Source organism: Manihot esculenta, chromosome 18 (genome assembly GCF_001659605.2).
Source record: "Manihot esculenta cultivar AM560-2 chromosome 18, M.esculenta_v8, whole genome shotgun sequence".
Taxonomy (NCBI): domain Eukaryota; kingdom Viridiplantae; phylum Streptophyta; class Magnoliopsida; order Malpighiales; family Euphorbiaceae; genus Manihot; species Manihot esculenta.
The window spans coordinates 10,137,148-10,158,783 of record NC_035178.2 but is presented as its reverse complement, the minus strand read 5'-3'; the positions used below and the strand labels follow the sequence as shown (position 1 = coordinate 10,158,783).

Sequence of the window (21,636 nt, the reverse complement as noted above, 5' to 3'; positions counted from 1 at the left end):
GACCTGCAAAACAGGGAAAAATGATCAGGGGTCTACCGGGGATGCCCCCGGTGGAGACCCTCCGATGCCCAAGTCAGGTTTGCGATGTAATATTTCATGAATAGGCCAGAGTTTCAGAGAAAAATAAGGGAGGCCCTGAAGAAGAAGAAGAGGAAGAGAAGAGAGAGGAGATGGGTGGTGATGAGGGAGTGGTACTCCGGACATCAAATTCGAAGGACTCGTGCCATGGAGCGCTGGTGACGCCGGTCATCTCAAGATCGATGGCGACGAAATCGGCAGTACCGACATTGTTCATTTCCGCGCCGACCTACAAGGTCGGATTGCTACCTGGTCACACCGACCTCACTTCTTGGAGCTCGACAAGACCGGCGACTTCCTCATCAGATCGATGCATCTTTGCCACCATCACGTCTGTCCATTGGCCCATTTCTGCGTCGCGCCGACCTCACTTCTTGGAGCTCGACCAGACTAACAACTTCCTCCTCAGGTCGGCGCGTCTTTGGCAGCTCGAGCTCCTTTTACTCTTGCTATTCCCACATCCGACCTGCTTTTTTCTCACGGACTCCTCTTCTCTTTCTCTCGCCTTCTTCTTCTCTTTCTCTTTTTTTTTTTTTTTAATATATACAACAGACCTCAGAATTTCAACAAATACATATATTCCTCACCCTTTTTTCCTTTTACAGAAAATATTCACCAGACTTCAAAGAAAAAATCAGCCGTAATAAAATCTAATAAATATTAAAATAAATTATCTGAAAGACCATCAAAATCTTCTTTAGCACAATGAACCTTTCTTTTCAGCTGGGTTATCTGCTCAAACTTTCGTACCTTATGTGGATCTCAATGCGTGGATCTGAAAACTTTTGAGATAGTAAAATCTCTTTCGTTCCCCACAGATGGCGCCATTTGATAAATCTTTTTCTTCTCCTGCTCCATGAACCTGATCCATGATAGATCTGGCTTTCTTCTTGCTTCATCATACGGGCCCATCAGATGGATCTCTCAATGTTCTGTTTGGTGAAGGGACCTGCAAAACAGGGAAAAATGGTCAGGGGTCTACCAGGGATGCCCCCGATGGAGACCCTCCGATGCCCAAGTCAGGTTTGCGATGTAATATTTCATGAATAGGCCAGAGTTTCAGAGAAAAATAAGGGAGGCCCTGAAGAAGAAGAAGAGGAAGAGAAGAGAGAGGAGATGGGTGGTGATGAGGGAGTGGTACTCCGGACATCAAATTCGAAGGACTCGTGCCATGGAGCGCTGGTGACGCCGGTCATCTCAAGATCGATGGCGACGAAATCGGCAGTACCGACATCGTTCATTTCTGCGCCGACCTACAAGGTCGGATTGCTACCTGGTCACGCCGACCTCACTTCTTGGAGCTCGACCAGACCGGCGACTTCCTCATCAGATCGATGTATCTTTGCCACCATCACGTCTGTCCATTGGCCCATTTCCGCGTCGCGCCGACCTCACTTCTTGGAGCTCGACCAGACTAGCAACTTAATCTTTTTCTCCTGGACTCCATGATAGATCTGGCTTTCTTTTGGGTCCTTCCTTTTTGGGCTCCCTGATGGGTCTGCCGAATGGGTCTCTCCTTCTATTTGACGAAAGGACCTGCAAAAATAGGGGAAAAACAGTCAGGGGTCCACCGGAAATGTCCCCGGCGGAGGCCCTCCGACGTTCAAGTCAGGTTTCATGAATAAGGATAGCATATTTAAGTAAGAGTTGCAGAGAGAAAATAAAAATGGAGTCTCCGAGAGAGAAAGAAGAAGAAGAGAGAAGAGAGTCTGTGAGAAAAAAGCAGGTCCCTTCACCAAACAGAACATTGAGAGATCCATCTGATGGGCCCGTATAATGAAGCAAGAAGAAAGCTAGATCTATCATGGATCATGTTCATGGAGCAGGAGAAGAAAAAGATTTATCAGAGTATATAAGTCGAGTGGAGTCCACTCTAAATTTGCCTAAGAATATTTTGGAAAAACTTACAACAATAAGTTCAATCTAAAAGGCTCACTATAATAATAAGACCTTTTAGTGTTCTTTTTTTTTTTTTCCTTTTTTTCTGTTTATCTACACTTCTTTGAAAATTCCATCTTGTTACTTCAATGTTTTACCACTCTCTGGATCACACCCTTCTGCAACATGTAGATCAAAGTCCGTTATGAAGGTTACACATCTATGTATTCCATGTTCAAGGCTTACTGCTTGATCTTGGAAAACGTCCTCAGTGAAGTTTACTTGGTATGGTGTGTTGTAAAATATTTTACAAAATAATATTATATCTTCAAGGTAATAATTATCAAGCTTCTACATCCATTAATACCCATTTTCCATATCATGTTCTATATGCAGAAATTTGTATTCTATTAAAATATACTAATTTGTTTGACAAAAGAAAATATAAAGAAACGATGGGTTCTGTTCTATTGGGCGTCTAAAAGTTTAATCTAAATTGGATCAAATCTTTTATATCAGGCTATTGTTCTCTTATTCTTTAAAAATTATAGAAAAGCCATCTCCATTATGGTTCAATTCTTTCTTTTGGCAACACCATTCTATTTTGGTGCATATAGTGTTGTAAGCTCTCTGCAAATCCCATTTTCTTCACAAAAAATATTAAAATCAGTTGAAATAAATTCACCACCTTTGTCTGTCTGCAAAGTCTTTATTAGAAAACCACTGCTTTTGCTTTTTTTCCACCAAGTGTTTTGAATCTCTTAAACCTGCCAAAGGCTTCAGATTTGTTTTCTAAACAATATACCCAACTCATATGATTATAATAATTAGGGAACAATAAAAAATATCTACTACCACCAAGAGACTCAATGCTCATAGGCTCCCACAAATCTGCATGCACCAACTCAAGATACTTAAGAGGCTTGTCCTCAATATCACCATTTACAACCATAACATAATTATCAATCTTAGACACTTCCACAGGAAACATTTTATTTTTTGCTATAGGACCTTTAGCAATGATTTGCCCAAATGTTTTAATTTTTGATAGTGCAACTATCATCATCAAATAAAATTGAGTTCCCACTGATCATTAATTGCCCAATACTAAGCAAATTATGAGATAAATCAGGAACCAACATCACATCTTGCAAAATCTTGGTTTTACCTTGATTGGTTGTAAAACTAATGGTGCCCTTGCCTTCAACTTGAATCTTCTTGTTGTCTCCTAGCGTCACATCTGATTTATCAGATTCATCAAGCTCTTTAAACAACTCCTTGTTGTCTCCTAGCGTCACATCCAAAAACCAAACATTGTTAGTTTTCTCTTTTTCACAAAAAGGGCCATAAACAGCTTACTCTCTTCATTGGTTTCTCCACAAAACTTGCTTGTTTGTTTGTTTGGTTCTTCTCATCTCTCTATTTTTTTCCAACAATCAGCTTCTTTATGATCGAGTTTGTCACAATAGTAACATTTAACGATCTTATTTTGTTTGTCTTCATTAAATCCACTCCTACATCCACCTCTTCCTCGGCGTCATCCACTGAAACCACCTTTCGCATTACCGCGTCCAGTATTACTTTCGTGCATCTTCTCCTTCTCCTGGAAAGCTTTCTCTTTATTCTTTTCATGTGACTTTTCATAGACAAAGTCTCAAATTCATGATGATATGTTTGTAATTTTGCTGTCATTTCCTTAGAATAACCTTGAAACTCCTTTAAAATTTTCCAAGCCTCCAATGATGTAGTTGTCGCAGCAATTCTTGAAAAAATTGTTTCATGTACAACAATTGGTTGACATCTTGCTCTCTCACTCCTCTCATGTTTCCCTTTTGGTGCCCAAAATATATTTCACTCAATTCCCAGTAAACCTTAACTCACTTTTCACTCTATTACCCAAAAGACCAGAAAACAGCTCAAAAACCCAATGTTTCTAACCTGGCTTTGATACCAGAATTGTTGGACACAAAAAAAAAAAATAAAGAAACAAAAAGCTGATCAAAATGAGAAAAGCTGACATGCTTTATTGATGCTGAAATCTGATAATGAAAACAATCAGATTATGCCTACATATATAGGCTAACAGATACCCACTTTCAAGATTTTTATTTGATACAGAAGATATTTGCTAAAAGAGAGGAAACAAACAAAGAAGTGGAATGGACTGATTCGAAACAAACTTATCAAGAAGCTTTTATTAATAAATTTGTTGACCATTGATTCAAACCAGCAATATGTTACTTATGTAGCAAAGTTTGCAATTTCTAGTGCTTACTGTTAATAGTATGTGTTATTTTCTAGCAATACAACCAGCATTTCAGGTGATTACTGTCTGCACAAGTTATCTAATTGTAATAGATTTATGATTTTGTAGCATTGTTGCACTGGTTGTGATGTTCAACTTTGTTTGCATGCCCTATCACATCAGTGAAGTAAAATGCCACGTTGGATGCTATAAGTGTGAAACATGACACCTCATCCGGGAATATCTGTTGTGCATCTCATCCATGCAAAGTGCAGAGCATGGTTTAATACTCCTCCTACCTAATATATTTAAACATTAAATTTGTCTAAAATCTCTCCATCAACACTAAAAATAGGTATGTTCATCAGTTTTACGGAAATTATTTTTATATTTTTACTAGGTATAATAAAAGTGAAATTAATTGTATATTTTCATTAATGTTTTTTTAAGAATAAATGTATAAAAATTGTAAAAATAAAACTAATTATTTATTAATATTGATTTTTTGGTATTAATTTCTTTTTAAAATTTTACAGACACTGTTGCAATCCAATAAAAATAATTACAAAATATGATTAAAAAACAAAATATGTAGTATTTTCCAAAACAAGTCAAACGAGGGACAAACACACTCAGATTTGATCGACGCTATGACTGTCGGAGACTTTATTCCATGAATTTTTTTTTTCATCTCTCTTGCATTGAAAAAAAGAAAAGCTCGATTTTCATCATGGCAATTGCAGGTTTTACTTCCATTGCCCAACTAACTTATCAAGTGCTCTAATGGAAGAACCGGACTCTGCCCAAGCCTCCAAACTTTTCTGTTTCATTTCCCAGGTCTTTTCTCTCAATTTTTTCCCCTTGTTGGACTCCATCAACTCTCTCAATCGTCTCTCCAACTCATCTCCTCTCACAAATCCATCTTCCTCCCTCTGCTCTACTGCTATTGCCATCTTCATATCCTCCACCAATATATTCCTATTCAGATGTTGTTCTGCATATAGAGGCCATCCCACCATCGGTACCCCGGCAACCACCGCTTCTAACACCGAGTTCCACCCACAATGCGTAACAAACCCGCCGACCGAGTCATGATTCAGCACTGCTACTTGTGGTGCCCATGACTTCACCACCATGGCTCTATCTTTAACTCTGTTCAAGAACCCCTCTGGCAACATGGCTTCCAATTCAAAATCCCCCATATCTTCTGTCTGCTTGCTTTTCTCATCATATGGTAGATTTTTCACTACCCACAAGAACCTTTGGCCACTTCTCTCCAACCCATTAGCCATCTCTTTAACTTGTTCAACTGAGAAAGATCCACGGCTTCCAAAACACAAAAACACCACACTTTTGCTGGGTTGCTTGTCAAGCCAAGATAGACAATCATGCTGAGCTGCACTACTGCCTTGATCAATCAAAGGTCCAATATAGTAAATAGGAGGAGTTGGTGCATCAGGAACACAGACACCATCTGCAATTGTCTTGACAGCTTTCGGCTCCAGATCGTTGAAGGAATTAACAATAATTCCATCAGCTTTTGGGAGATTCGAACAGAAGTATAGCAAGTCATAATAGGAAGGATCATCTCTAGAAAGCATCGGTTCCGGCATGTGAACAGCTTTAAGAGGTGGCAAGTTAGGGAAATAAAGGACAGTGTTTGCGAGATCTTTGAAGTTCTCATCGTATTGTTCATGGATTTTAGGGAAATATAAGAAGGCAGAAAGACAACCAGCACCAGAAGTGAAAAAATAGTAAGTGGGGATTTTTAGATCTTTACCTAGAGAAAGAGCAGAAGTGCAGAAGAGATCAATAACAAAAGCAGAGATTTTATCTTTCTTTGAGATTTCTTGAAGGGAATCAAGAACATTAGGCTTGTTGAGGAGTATGCACTCAAAGAGTACGGCAGGCTTGCTGCGATTGATAGTTGTGTCGTAGGAGACAGGAGGATAACGACGGAAGGAGATAGAAGGGTAGGTTTGAGAGATGGCGTTGATGTATGAAACAAGGCCTGGGGTTTCGAAGAATTCAACGGTAATAAGGAGGATGGTGATGGAGAAGCGGTGGCGGTAGCGGTGGAGGATAAGCTTGCCTAGCTCTACCATGGAGACTACATGGCCCATGGTTGGAGCTGGGCACAGGACAATAGTGTCTCGCATCTTTGGTTGCTGTTCGTTATGGATTGGTGTCCTTCTTCTGCTTTGACAGACAGAAATAAATACAGAAGAAGAGACAAGAAAGATTAATTATTGGCGTATGAACGAGTGATCTGTAAGCAGAACCAGTGGACAGTGGCCATCGAAGCGTAGTCCGCGAGAAAATGATTCTTGTCCAAGGAACGCTCAAAATCATTATAAAAAATAAAAATAAAAATAATTATCTACTTGTAAATTATGAAATGACTTTATCTTCTGCATTTTTAATAGCAAATAATTTAATTTTTAAAATTTTATTTTATTAATAAAATATTTTTTATTATTTTCATCATTTTATATTTTTTATTTTTTTATTATTTTAAAATTATTACATATTTTTATTTTTTACACCATAACAACATATAAATTAACTTTTATCATTTTATTTAATATGCTTAAGAAACTTCTCCTAACATTTCTTAATATTTAATAAAATTTAATATTTTTAAAATAAATATAATTAAAAAATTAATAAAAAATTATCTTTTTAAAAATATATAGAAAAATAAAATAAAAAAAAATATAAAATGGATAGAATATTAGTTAACTATTAAAATTATGAGGATTAAAATGTTACAAATTATTATAATTAAAAGGATTAAAATATTATAAAAGTGAAATTTAAGGGATTAAATTGTTATACTCTAATGGTAAATTTTAATGAGGCTATTTTATTAATAAAATAAAATTTTAGAGATTAAATTATATATTATTAAAATGATAGCGATTAAATTATAAATTCTATTAAATCTCCAAAATTATGTTATAAATTATTCCAAATTATATTTAAAATTTATTGATTTGGTCGGCTGTCAATTCATAAAATGAAGTAATAATATTTAGAGCTTTATTTGTAAAATTTAAGAATTTATTAGCAAATAATTACAGAGTTTAGGATCAATTTATAAAATACAATGTCTTATTCTTAAATAATTATAATAAGTAAGAATAATTTTTTTACAAAAGTTATAGGAATTATTTGTAAATAATTATAATATTTTATAATATAAAGATTTATTTATATATAAATATAATTATTTAAGATTAACTTCTAAAATTACAGGTATTTATTTATAGATAGGTAAAATATTTACAGTTAGATCAATAATATTAAAAAAAATGAAAAACAATAAATTGTAGATTTAATTTATTTTTTAGGATTTATTTTTATAAATTAAAAAATACACTAAAAAGCATTTTGATTATTTTATTATAACTTATGGTAATTTAACTGTAAATACTAATTTGTAAGTTTCTTTTTTCAAATACTAAAAACTCAATACATGAGGGATCATATTGTAATTTATTCTTAAACAAAAAATATTTTTTACTCCTTGTATTTCAATTAAAATAACAAATGTATTCACGTTTTTCATCAAATCTAAGTAATATCTCAGTGATAGTTCAACCCCAACTGCCTGTTGAAATCTATCACTAAATTTTATCAAGTCAACATGCATGAAATGTAATAATTATTATAAAAATGAAAAGGGAAAACGCATATAGGACCTATTTTACATGACTTAAAATAGTAATAATAAAATTATTTTATTATTTTTTTAGCTATTATAATCTGTTCCTTTTTCACTATACAAGGATTAAGATCAAATGAATGTTCATTCTCTTTCTGTCAAAAAGTCAAAAGAAGATATATTTCTAGTTTTTCCGTAAATAATGATCAAGTGAAACACAAATGTTTTAGTTCAGATTTTTCGGATAAAAAAGAAAGTGTTAATATCTGAATTTCTAAATTTTATTGATCGGTACGCTACTTGAAATTCAAATATATTTTTATTTTGTAATTTATATTTAACAATACAAAACATTAATAATATATATTTATTATTTTTATTTATATAATTATTATATTAAAAAATAATAATTATAGATTAATTATTGAATTATATTTTCTATAAATCTATTCATGTATTTTTAATTAGATAAATATTTAATTAATTTTATAAAAAAGTACTTGTAGCCTACTCACTTAAATATGCAAAATAAATATAAAAAAAAAAGCATAGATATCATAAAATGTGAGAGTTATTAGCAAGTATTGCATTAATGTATTTTTTAATTTGATGTGATTAAAAAAATAAAAAATAGAAGTCTATAAGTTTAATTTAATGGAAAATGAATTTTTTTAATTATTTTAAGCCACATAGGATAAGTCATATATACATTTCACAGAAAAAATATATTGAAATATCACTTGAATTACTATTTTATACAAATAGTTAAACATCGATAACTTTTCTAAAATAAATTAAAATTTAGTAAGGACAATGAATCAGTGATCATGAGTAAAAATTACTCTAAGGCCTTGTTTAGTTCAAAATACCCTATTTTCTAGGGAGTATATTTTTCAAAAAGTACACTTTCAAGGAATTTCCTTGCTGGAAATTATGATATAATTGTGTATGGAATACATATCACCTGTTTAGGAATAAAATTATTTTAAGTACTAAAAGATAATAATATCCATAATATAATTTCAAATGTAATAAATTAAGAGATAAATTGGTAAATTCAATGCAAGTTAACTAGGGAAGTCTAATTTACTAAGTTCCACCTAGGAAAGTTATTTCTCTTACACGAGGAAAATAGTTCTCGTTAAATTGACTTAAAATACGAACCAAACAAGAGAGGTTTTTGCACTTTCTGGCGAGTGACACTTTATGGCAAGTGACACTTTCTTAATTTACTTGCCCCCAACCAAATAAGGCCTAAGAGTTGAGAGCACCAATTGAGAGTGCAAAGTAAGTCTCAAGAGAGAAAAATAAGAGTGAAAGAGTAGAAGTGAGTGGTAGTGAGTGTGGTGATAATATTTATATTTGAGTAATATTTTTTTCTTTTTGTAAAAATTTCAATCCTCAATAAAATTAATATGTTTCAATGAGTGTAATTTTTAACTGTGTCCCTATTTTTTCTTCTTTCTATCTCCAATTTTTTCACAAGTGGTATCAAAGCATAGTATCGGTAAAATTAAGTATTAGAGTCAAGATTTTTTTTTTGTATACTCTATGGTGGCAGCTTTGACTGATCTTCCACATTAGAAAAAAATTATCATGGCCTATTACTTGATTCAAGTGGTGGTAGAGAGCTTGTTTGTACGCAGTTTAGAACTGTGAAGTCTATTGGTTTGGAACCATACTTTTTAGGTAAATTGTGAAGCTGCTAAAACTAAGACAAGATGACAGAAGCAAATAATGTTAGGGGCATCAAAAAGCTCAACGACAATAATTATAATATATGGAAGACTTGCATGGAGTCATACTTGCAAGGTCAAGATCTCTAGAAGATTATTAGCGGGACTAAGACCAGACCACCACCACAAGATGATCCTAATAATTTAAAGAGATGAAAGCATAAAGCAGGGAAGACCATATTTGCTATGAAGACGACAATAGAAAATGAAATGATGGAACACATCAGAGAAGGTACTACATTGAAAGAAGCTTAGAACTTATGTGCTTCTTGATTCGCAAAGAAGAATGATGCGAGACTGTAGCTATTGGAAAGTGAACCAATGTCTATCACACAATATAATATGAAAATTAGTCAATACTTTACAAAAGTAAAAACTCTTTGTAGAGAAATTGTAAAGTTGGATGAGGCATCCACAATCAACAACAAAAAAAAGAGGCAAATCATTGTCTATAGATTATGACCTTAGTATAGAGGATTCATTGTTGCAATTCAAGACTTAGCCAACACAACCTTCAATTGAGGAGTTGGAGAATCTGTTAGTAAGTCAAGAAACTTTAACAAAGCAAATGGTTGGAGTCTCATCAAGTACAAAAGAAGTGGCGCTCTTCGCTAACAGAAGGAGGAACCAACATCGTAGTCAGACAAGGAAGTAAACACAAGGAAGTTTTCAATCAAAGGGAGCTCAACAAAAGTAATCTCCAAACAATCAAAAGTCTAAAAATTGTAGACAAAAAACTTGTGAGTATTTCAACCGTAGCAAAAAGGGACACTATGTCAGAGATTATTGGTAAAAAAAAAAGCCTGTTGAAAGCAATCCAGCAACAACCTATTTTGGGAGAAAGGCAACACTAGCTGACAATAGTTATCAAAATAAACCAGAATGGGACCTCGAGGCATTTTTGGGAGATTATGGCAACACTATTGATAGTGTATCTATAGTAAGAATAAAAGTAGATTCAATGTACATAATAGCTGAAGAGGCATATGTTGACAAAACAAGAAGCAATGAGATGGAGGGCCTGTGACATGCACAACTTGGAAATGTCAACTATCATAAGCCAAAGTTGATGATGAACAAGTTTTCACTCAGAGGACTTCCAAGCCTTGATGTTCTTACAAACACAGTTTGTTTAGGATGTCAGTACGGGAAAGCGCATCAACTACCATATGAAGATTCAACTTTTAAAACAAAAAAACTACTAGAGTTGATTCACTCAAATGTATTTGGAAAAGTAAAACAATTATCAATAAATGGTATGCATTACATGGTTATATTTATTGATAATTATTCTAAATATTTTCGAGTTTACTTCATGAAAGAAAAATCTAAAACTCTGCAAAGTTTAAAGAATTCAAGATGATGGTAGAAAGTGAAGTTAGGAAGAACATCCAATGCCTTCGTACAGGACAACGGGGGTGAATACTTCTCCAATAAGTTCTCTGCTTATCTTCATCAATGCAAGATTCAATGACAACTGACTTATCTAGGCACACCACAACAGAATGACATTGCTGAAAGAAAAAACAAACACCTTGCAAAGGTTTGTTGAAGCATGCTACACATTAAAAATATTTCAAGTCGTTTTTGGGCAAAATGCTACGGACAACAACTCACATAATCAACAGGCTTCCACAACCGAAATTTAGATTTATGTCTCCATTTGAGAAGCTGAGAAAAATAAAACCCACCATAAGTCACTTCAAAGTATTTGATTGTATTTATTATGTTTTTGTATCTAATCATCTTCGAGGTAAATTTGATAAAAAGACAATTAAATGCATTTTTATAGGGTATAATGAAAATAGAAAAGGCTAGAGATATAATATATATTAAATTAAATTTATTCTTTATATATTAAATTAAATAGAATATTAAATAAATTTAATTTTTATTTTTTATATTAAATTAAATAAAAATAATAAATAATATAAAAAGAAAAGAATAATATAGGAAATTCTATTATTCTCCTCTCTTTTCCACATTTATATATATTATAGATTTATTTTAGGAAATAAATATAAAAAATTCACAAATAGAAAAAAATTTTATATTTGTTTTAAGCAATAAATATTATTTGATATTTACGTTAAGTAATAAATATCTAAAAAATTCACATATAAAACATAGTTTAGCATTGTTTAGGAAATTTTCACCATATTTAGGAAATGATCAATCAGTACCATAATATTTGCCCTATTCGCTCAAAAAGATAGTAATTTTGTATTTTTTTCATATTTATAGTCTAAATTTTTAATTTTGAATAAAAAAATCTCAATTTTTAAATTTATTATAATTGTAGTAATTTTTTAAATTAATTTTAATTATATTTAAATTAACTTATGCGATACATTATATATCATTATTTTTATCACATAAATAATTTGATTAACTAGAATTAAATATTAATTAACATTTTAAACTCTTAATTATATAAAATTTTTAAATTATATGGTTGAAATACTTAATTTTCACACTTAAATAAAAATTTTAATTGAGGAGTTTAAGTAATTAGGGATTTAAAATCTTAACTAAAATTTAATTCAAATTAATCAAGTTATTTATATAATAAAAATAATGACACATGGTGTGTGATGTGAACTAATTTAAATATGGTTAAAATTAATTTAAAAAGTTATCATAATTATAATAAATTTAAAAGTTAAATTTTTTATTCAAAATTAAAAATTTAAATTATAAATTAAAAACTCATAAAGTTGAGATTTTTTGGATCAATAAATCCATTTAAAAGGAAAAATATTTTATATTTAAAATTTAAAAAATTAAAAAAATTTTGGACGTGATTTATTTGTTATTTAGGAAATGTTGTATCACCGTACCTAAGAAGTTTTTTTAATATTTTTTTTATTTTTTTATATTAAATTAAATAAAAATAATAAATAATATAAAAAAGAAAACGCAATATATTAGGTTATCCATTACTCAAAGCCATTTAATTATATAATATATATAAATTTTCATATATTCTAATTTAAAATATAACATAAAAGGAATGCTAAAATTTAAAAATTAAAGTTACCAATAAAAATAGATTTTTCATAGAGATTACTAATTAGAAAATATAAAATTAAATGAATTTAAATATTATTTAAATAATAATAATATAATAATTAGGTGCAATAAAAAATTAATTATTTAAAATAATAATCAAATTTAATTGTAGATAAAATATTTTTCACGCGACAATTCAAAATACAAGCATGAAAAGCCTGTATGCCATCCAACAAAGGAAGGCCAAGACCTAAAAGCTGAACTAGGTAGAGGTCTAACAACCTACAACAAACTAACCCTAATACTTAGTTATCAATAGGGAGGCGTAGCCTCTGCTCCGTGCTGAACACCTCACCGAAAGGAAGGAAAAATATTTTAAAAGCATGTCAAATTAAAGGCAAGCATCAAATAAAAAAATCCATCCTGAATTAATTTAAAATTTTAATTTTTTATTTATTTTAATTTGATTTAATTTTTAATTTTAAAAATTTTAATTATTTTCATTTAAATTGATTTTAATTTAAAAAATAAAAAAATTAAATTAAACTAATTAATAATAATATATTATTTTTAATAATATAGAAAAATTAAATAATATTAAAATTAAAATATTTTAATTAAATTTTAAAATATTAAAATAAAGTGTAAAAAATAAAAATTTATTAAAAATTAAAATCGATCAAATCAAATTAAATTAGATCAATTCCTTTGATTTAATTTTTTAAATAAAATTAAATTAAGTTGATTTTTATAAAAATTAAAATTTTAATTTTTAATTTATTCGATTGGATTTAATTTTTAACTAATACTCACACCGTATAAAATAAGCCTAGTTAGCAGTGAGACAGAAGACGATGACATTTGGAAACAACAAGAAGGCAACACAGGGAGGAGACTAAGAAATGATGGCAGATGGCAGTTAGAGAGCAAGAAAAATGTTTTACTGAAAAGACATATTATTTTCTCTAATTTAAATTTTAATAATTATTCATTATTTTTAATTAAATTAGAATTAAAAAATAAAAATTCAATAAAATTCAACGTTGAATATTAGCATCGAAAATTCTTCTGAGATTTTTGCTGTCAGATCGGCCTTTCAATTTCAGAAATTTTCAGATGGAGGGAATCCGTTTATAAAAATTTATTTGAAAGATGAAAGTATCGTAGAAACTGTTACCGATTTTGCTGATTGTGGATTCTGAAATGGTGCTTTGGAAATGGTAAGTTATGAAAAAATTGTTATATGTACTAAAGTGTATAAACATCTAAAGAATAGAAAGGAATAATTGCGTGTAATGACCCAAAAACCGGACTGCTATCTACGTTAGGATTCAGATCGGTTTAAGGCCGCCGAGACCCGTAGCAAGTCAAATATACATCCTGAATACCTGTTTAATCCCATACATGATCAACAATTACATAAAAAATTTAAAACTTTCTCATTTATTCATTCGTTCGTTCGTTCGTTCATTCATTCATTCATTCACCAAGCTTAACCTGTGCATGCACAAATCATAACATAAAACCTCTCACTAGAGTTCTCATCAAATACTCCAATGGAGTACCATAACATACATTAAGCTTGGTTTACATAATTATCATTAAACATTTAAGATCATGTACTAAAAAGGAATTAACAACATACTATGGTCAAGCACAACTCTAAACTTCCATAAGCATCATTACATTACATTTCAATACTATACTTTTACATTACATCATATTCATGTCCATATCTAGCTATTACATAAAACATGACTCTACTCTTGCTGATCTTCTGGTCTACCTTGTACCTGCAAACCTGGGGGTTAAGGGAGAGGGGTGAGCTATAAAGCCCAGTGAGCAGAATAAATAATCATTTAATTTAAATTTCATGCTTTCATGAAATGCAACACATCACAAACAAATCACATCAAGGATGAACTTGTCACCAGTAGTCCTCTACATAATCCAACCGTGCCAGGGGCGTAGAATGTGCTTCACTGGTCTTTCTCTTAACATAACAAAACATAGCATAACATTCCATAGTACCAGGGGCGTAGAATGGGCCTCACTGGCTATCCATACCGTATCATCATCATACCATAATATACGAGGACTAAAGGATCATTCAACATCCATCCACATCATCATCAAGTTATGCAATGCAACATATTCGTGAATTCTAATGCAAACAATCTAGTATATCTCATGGCATACATGATGCATGTATCATGCTCAAAATTTATTTATTTCCTTTGAAACGTAATAAGGTATTCCACTCACCTCTGGCTGAAGCTCTAATGACTCTGAAGCAGCTATCTCACTGCTGAGGTCCTCGGTTCCTCGGGTCCGCACCTACACAGGTGGACTCAAATGAGGGACCAAACATCCATGAACATGACTCTAAAATACTCCCCAAAAACCCCCCAAAACACCTTAAAACAATCACATAAATCATGCAAAGGAAGGCTGAACAGGGCACTTTCAACGGCAGGTTCGGCGGCCGAAAGTTCCTCCAGAGCCGAAACTCAGCCACTTTCGGCGGCACCTTCGACGGCCGAAAGTGGGTTCCAGAGCCGAAACTCATGCATGTTCGGCGGCACCTTCGGCGGCCGAAACTCCCTTCCAGAGCCGAAAGTCCACTTTCGGGGGCAGGGTTTGGCAGCCAAAAGTTGGCCTCTACAGGCAGGTTCGGTGGCCGAAAGTCCCTTCGGCTGCCGAACCTGAGTTCTTCCAAAGGGCAGAACTCAGCCTCATTCATGCACAAATGCCTCCCTGTAACGACCCGAAAATCGGACCGCTACCGGCGCTAGGGTCCAGATCGGCTTAAGGCCGCCGGGACCCGTAGCAAGCCTGACATGCAACCTGTAAACCTGTTTAATCCCATACATGATCAACAATAACATAAAAATTTAAAACTTTTCTTTCATACATTCTATCATCCACCAAACTCAACCTGTGCATGCACTGAACATATACATAATCATAAACTTGACCCCTCTGTGGGATCTCATCAAAGCCCCCCAATGGGTGGCATAACAAGAGTTGAGTTGGCTAAACATGGACATCAATAACATTAAGATCATGTTTCAAAAGGGATTACATTATACTATGGTCAAGCACACTTCTAACCTCTATATCGTTACATTACATATCCAAACATCATTATACAATCTGTCATGTCCACTTTCTAACTATTTCATACATAAGACTTCTTTACTCTTCTTGACTTCTCTGTCTAACCCGTACCTGCAAACCTGGGGAATTTGGGAGAGGGGTGAGCTACTAGAGCCCAGTGAGCAGAATAGTAAAGCATTTAAAACATATGGTATCATGAAATGCATCACATCACAACTAATCATATCAAGGATGAACTTGTCACCAATTAGCCCTCTACATAATCCAATCCTGCCAGGGGCGTAGTGCATGCCACATATGGTCTTTCTCTTATACATAACATAACATAACATACATATTCCATAGTGTCGGGGGCGTAGTGCAGGCCACATCCGGTCTTTCTCTTACATAGTGTCAGGGGCGTAGTGCAGGCCACATCTGGACTTCCATATCATATCATCATGTCATAACATATGAGGGCTAACGGATCATTCAACATTCATCCACATCAACAACATATTACGCAATGCAACATATTCGTGATTTCTAATGCATACAACCTAAAATATCACATGGCATCCGTGATGCATGAACATGCTCAAAACTGATTTATTTATTTAAAAGCATAAGAGTCATTCCACTCACCTCGGCTAGCTCAGACACTGACTGAAGCAGCTGACTCACTGCTGGGGTCCTCGGTTCCTCGGGTTCGAACCTACACAGGTGGACTCAAATGAGGGACCAATATACTGGAACATAACTCTAAAAACAACCCCCAAAAACCCCCTAAAACACCTCAAACAATCATGCAAAAACATGCAAAGGAAGGCTGAACAGGGCAGGTTCGGCGGCACCTTCGGCGGCCGAAAGTCCCTCCAGAGCCGAAACCCAGGCAGGTTCGGCGGCACCTTCGGCGGCCGAAAGTCCCAGACAGAGACGAAAGTCTCTTTTCGGGGGCAACTTCGGCAGCCGAAAGGCCTGCCTCCCCAGCCATGTTCGGCGGCCGAAAGTTCCTTCGGCGGCCGAAAGTTCCTTCGGCTGCCGAACCTGGTTTCTGCCAAAGGGCATAAACTTGGCTCCTTATGCACATTTGCCTCCCAAACTCAAACCATCATGCATTTAGCTCAACCAAAACATGCATACAAGCTCCTAGGGGTCTCAAACCACCTTAAACCCCAACTACAACACATCAAACGCACAATACAAGCCACATTGTTCATGAACATACATTTATACCCATAAACATAACTAAAACCTAAACATGCATTCTACCCCATAGATCTTGCATAAAACTTACTTTAAACATAAAATGAGCTTAAGATCGGCTCTTACCTCTTGAAGATTGAGAGAGAGACGTCCTAAACTCGAAGGTGAGAGATTTTTGAGTTCTTGAACCTCAAAGCTCCAAAACTTGCTTTAAACTCGAAAATCTTCAAAACAACGTAAAAACTTGTGAAAATCTTGAAAGATTTGAAGGGAAGAACTCAAGGATGGTGAGGAATGGCGGAAGGACTCACCTTGGCCGAAAATGGGGAGAAGCTCGCCCGTTTTCGGCTAAGGGACCCTTTTATAGTGGCTGGCCAGGCCACGTTCGGGGGCCGAAAGTGCCTCCGCATGCATGCCATGTTCGGCGGCCGAACTTGAGGTTCGGCTTCGGCGGCACCTTCGGCGGCCGAAAGTCCCAGACAGAGACGAAAGTCTCTTTTCGGGGGCAACTTCGGCAGCCGAAAGGCCTGCCTCCCCAGCCATGTTCGGCGGCCGAAAGTTCCTTCGGCGGCCGAAAGTTCCTTCGGCTGCCGAACCTGGTTTCTGCCAAAGGGCATAAACTTGGCTCCTTATGCACATTTGCCTCCCAAACTCAAACCATCATGCATTTAGCTCAACCAAAACATGCATACAAGCTCCTAGGGGTCTCAAACCACCTTAAACCCCAACTACAACACATCAAACGCACAATACAAGCCACATTGTTCATGAACATACATTTATACCCATAAACATAACTAAAACCTAAACATGCATTCTACCCCATAGATCTTGCATAAAACTTACTTTAAACATAAAATGAGCTTAAGATCGGCTCTTACCTCTTGAAGATTGAGAGAGAGACGTCCTAAACTCGAAGGTGAGAGATTTTTGAGTTCTTGAACCTCAAAGCTCCAAAACTTGCTTTAAACTCGAAAATCTTCAAAACAACGTAAAAACTTGTGAAAATCTTGAAAGATTTGAAGGGAAGAACTCAAGGATGGTGAGGAATGGCGGAAGGACTCACCTTGGCCGAAAATGGGGAGAAGCTCGCCCGTTTTCGGCTAAGGGACCCTTTTATAGTGGCTGGCCAGGCCACGTTCGGGGGCCGAAAGTGCCTCCGCATGCATGCCATGTTCGGCGGCCGAACTTGAGGTTCGGCGGCCGAACCTGGACTTTCCTCACTTAGGCCTTCGGGGGCCTAAAGCACTCCCGAAGTGTATGCATGTTCGGCGGCCGAACCTGAGTTTCCTCCAAGGGTGTTTTTATTCAAAAACTCATTTCCTTCTTACTTAAAATCATCAAAAACATTAAAACATTTCATGAAAACATGATTTTACCCCTCTAGAGATCTCCGACATCCGAGATTCCACCGGACGGTAGAAATTCCGATACCGGAGTCTAGCCGGGTATTACACTCCCAATCCATTCCATCATGCATTTACCTAGTCTACAACAAGCAAACTCAAGCCAACAAGCACATAGGGGTCTCAAACTAACTTAAACCCCAACCAAAACACATCAAACAACCCACATTGCTCAAAAACATAACATAAACCCATAAACTCAACAATAACCTAAACATGCATTTCTACCACATAGATCTTCATAAAACTTGTTTAAAACATACAAGGAAGGTTGGATCCAAGCTTACCTCTTGAAGATCGAGAGGAAAGACAATCCTAGCTTGGAGATAGGGAGAAATCAACTCTTTGGTCTCCAAGCTTCAAAACTTGCTCTTTTGCTCAAATATCTTCAAACCAAGTGAAAACTCATAAGAAAATCATGAAGATTCGAAGGAAGAAGCTCAAAATCGATGAGGGACGGCAGAGAACTCACCTTGGCCAAAAACGGGGAGAAAAGCTCACCCGTTCGGACATGGGGACCCCTTTATAGGTGGCTGGCCAGGCCACTTTCGGGGGCCTAACGTGCCTCCGCATGCATGCCATGTTCGGTGGCCGAACATAAGGTTCGAAGGCCGAACCTGGACTTCCCTCACTCATGCCTTCGGGGGCCTAAAGCACTCCCGAAATGCATGCATGTTCGGCAGCCGAACTTGAGGTTCGGCGGCCGAACCTGGGTCTTCCTCACAGGTTATTTTCATACAAAACTCATTTCCTTTCTTGCTTAAAACCATAAAATACATTAAAACATCTTATGAAAACATGGTTTTACCCTTCTAGAGGTTTTCGACATCCGAGATTCCACCGGACGGTAGGAATTCCGATACCGGAGTCTAGCCAGGTATTACATTCTCCCCCCCTTAAGAACATTCATCCCTGAATGTTCACCAAACAAACATAGCAAAGCATAAAACATGAACATACAACAAAACACATAAAACTCACCTTAGAAAAGATGAGGCTATTGCTGGAGCATGGACTCCCGTGTCTCCCAGGTACACTCTTCGATGTTATGGTGATTCCAAAGGACCTTCACCATCGGGATTTCCTTGTTTCTTAACTTTCTGATCTGAGTGTCAAGAATCCGCACTGGCTGCTCAACATAAGTGAGATCCTCTTGGACCTCCACATTAGGCTCACTAAGAATCTTACCCGAATCTGACACAAACTTTCGTAGCATAGAAACATGGAAAACCGGATGGATTCTTTCCATTGAAGCAGGTAAATCCAGCTTATACGATACATTCCCGATCTTTTGCAAGATTTCAAAGGGTCCGATATACCGCGGAGCTAGTTTACCTTTCTTCCCGAATCGAATCACCCCTTTCATCGGGGACACCTTGAGCAATACCAAATCCCCCTCCTGATACTCTACTTGCCTTCTGCGGACATCTGCATAACTTTTTTGCCTGCTCACAGCAGTCTTGATCCTTTCTCTGATTATGGGCACCACTCTGCTGGTGATCTCTACTAACTCAGGCCCTGCCAAGGCCCTTTCTCCAACTTCTTCCCAGCAAACTGGTGATCTGCACTTCCTTCCATACAAAGCTTCATATGGAGCCATTCCTATGCTAGCATGATGGTTGTTATTGTAGGCAAACTCCACCAGAGGTAGATGCTGCCTCCAAGAACCGCCAAAATCCAGCACACACATTCTGAGCATATCCTCTATTGTCTAGATGGTCCTCTCTGATTGTTCGTCCGTCTGAGGATGGAAGGCAGTGCTAAAATCCAACCTGGTACCCATGGCGTTTTGCAGACTCCGCCAAAATTTAGAGGTGAACTGGGGTCCTCTATCAGACACTATTGAAACAGGAACCCCATGCAGCCTGACAACCTCATCTACATACACCTGCGCTAACTTGTCCACAGAATAGCCACTCCTGACAGGGATGAAGTGAGCAGATTTGGTCAGTCTGTCCACAATCACCCATATGGAGTCCAATCTGTTGGACGCCGCTGGTAGCCCCACCACGAAGTCCATAGCAATATTCTCCCATTTCCACTCTGGAATCGGTAGTGGGTTAAGCATTCCAGCCGGCTTCTGATGTTCCAGCTTCACCCTCTGACATATTTCGCAGGCTGACACAAACTGTGCCACTTCTCTCTTCATAGCTGGCCACCAATAAACTCTCTTCAGATCTTGATACATTTTGGTGGCTCCAGGGTGAACACTGTATCTGGCATTATGAGCCTCTCTCATAATGTCTCCCTTCAGACCCACGTCATCTGGTACACATAATCTATTCCCATAGTGGAGGATCCCCTTACTGTCAAACCTGAACTCTTCATTCTTGCCTGACTGAACAGTCCTGACAATCTTCACTAACTCTGGGGCCTCGTGCTATTTCTGAGCCACCTGCTCCAGAAATACGGGTGCCACTCTCATCTGGGCTATCAAAGCACCTGTACCAGACAACTCCAACTGCAAACCTTCACTAATGAGCTTATGAAACTCCTTCACCACTGGCCTCCTCTCTGCTGAAATATGGGACAAACTGCCAAGTGATTTCCGGCTTAAGGCGTCTGCCACAACATTCGCCTTACCCGGATGGTACTGGATCTTGCAATCATAGTCACTGAGCAGTTCTACCCATCTTCTCTGCCTCAAATTCAGCTCTCTCTGACTCAGGATGTACTGCAGGCTTTTATGATCTGTGAAGATCTCACATTTTACCCCATAAAGGTAATGCCTCCACATCTTGAGTGCAAAGATTACAGCTACCATCTCTAGGTCATGTGTAGGGTAATTCAACTCGTGCTTCTTTAGTTGCCTAGAAGCATAAGCAATCACCCTTTCATTCTGCATCAGCACACAACCCAGTCCCACACGGGACGCATCACAGAAAACTGTGAAGTCTTCATTACTAGTTGGCAGAGCTAACACTGGTGCTGAAGTGAACCTCTTCATGAGCTCCTCAAAGCTTTCTTCACACTGGTCGGTCCACACAAACCTCTGGTTCTTTTTAGTCAGTCTGGTCATAGGAGCTGCAATCTTAGAGAAGTCCTGAACGAACCTCCTGTAGTAACCTGCCAAACCCAAGAAGCTTTTGATCTCTATCACCGTAGTGGGTCTAGGCCAGTTAGCTACAGCTTCCACTTTCTTGGGGTCTACCTCGATTCCATTTTCTAACACAACGTGCCCCAAGAATGAAATGCTCCTCAACCAGAACTCACACTTGGAGAACTTGGCATACAAGCCGTGTTTCCTCAAGGTTTGCAGAACTAACCTCAGATGATGGGCATGCTCCTCTGCATTCCTGGAATACACTA

General features: G+C 36.0%; 1 protein-coding gene across 1 annotated transcript; it reads right to left on the bottom strand.

The window, feature by feature from the left end:
* Nucleotides 1-4,783: 4,783 nt before the first annotated feature.
* LOC110605933 (UDP-glycosyltransferase 88F3) lies at nt 4,784-6,449 on the bottom strand. Its single transcript, XM_021744621.2, has one exon. It carries the CDS (start codon nt 6,358-6,360, stop codon nt 4,948-4,950), a length of 1,413 nt encoding a protein of 470 aa, XP_021600313.1. The 5' UTR covers nt 6,361-6,449; the 3' UTR covers nt 4,784-4,947.
* Nucleotides 6,450-21,636: the final 15,187 nt, after the last annotated feature.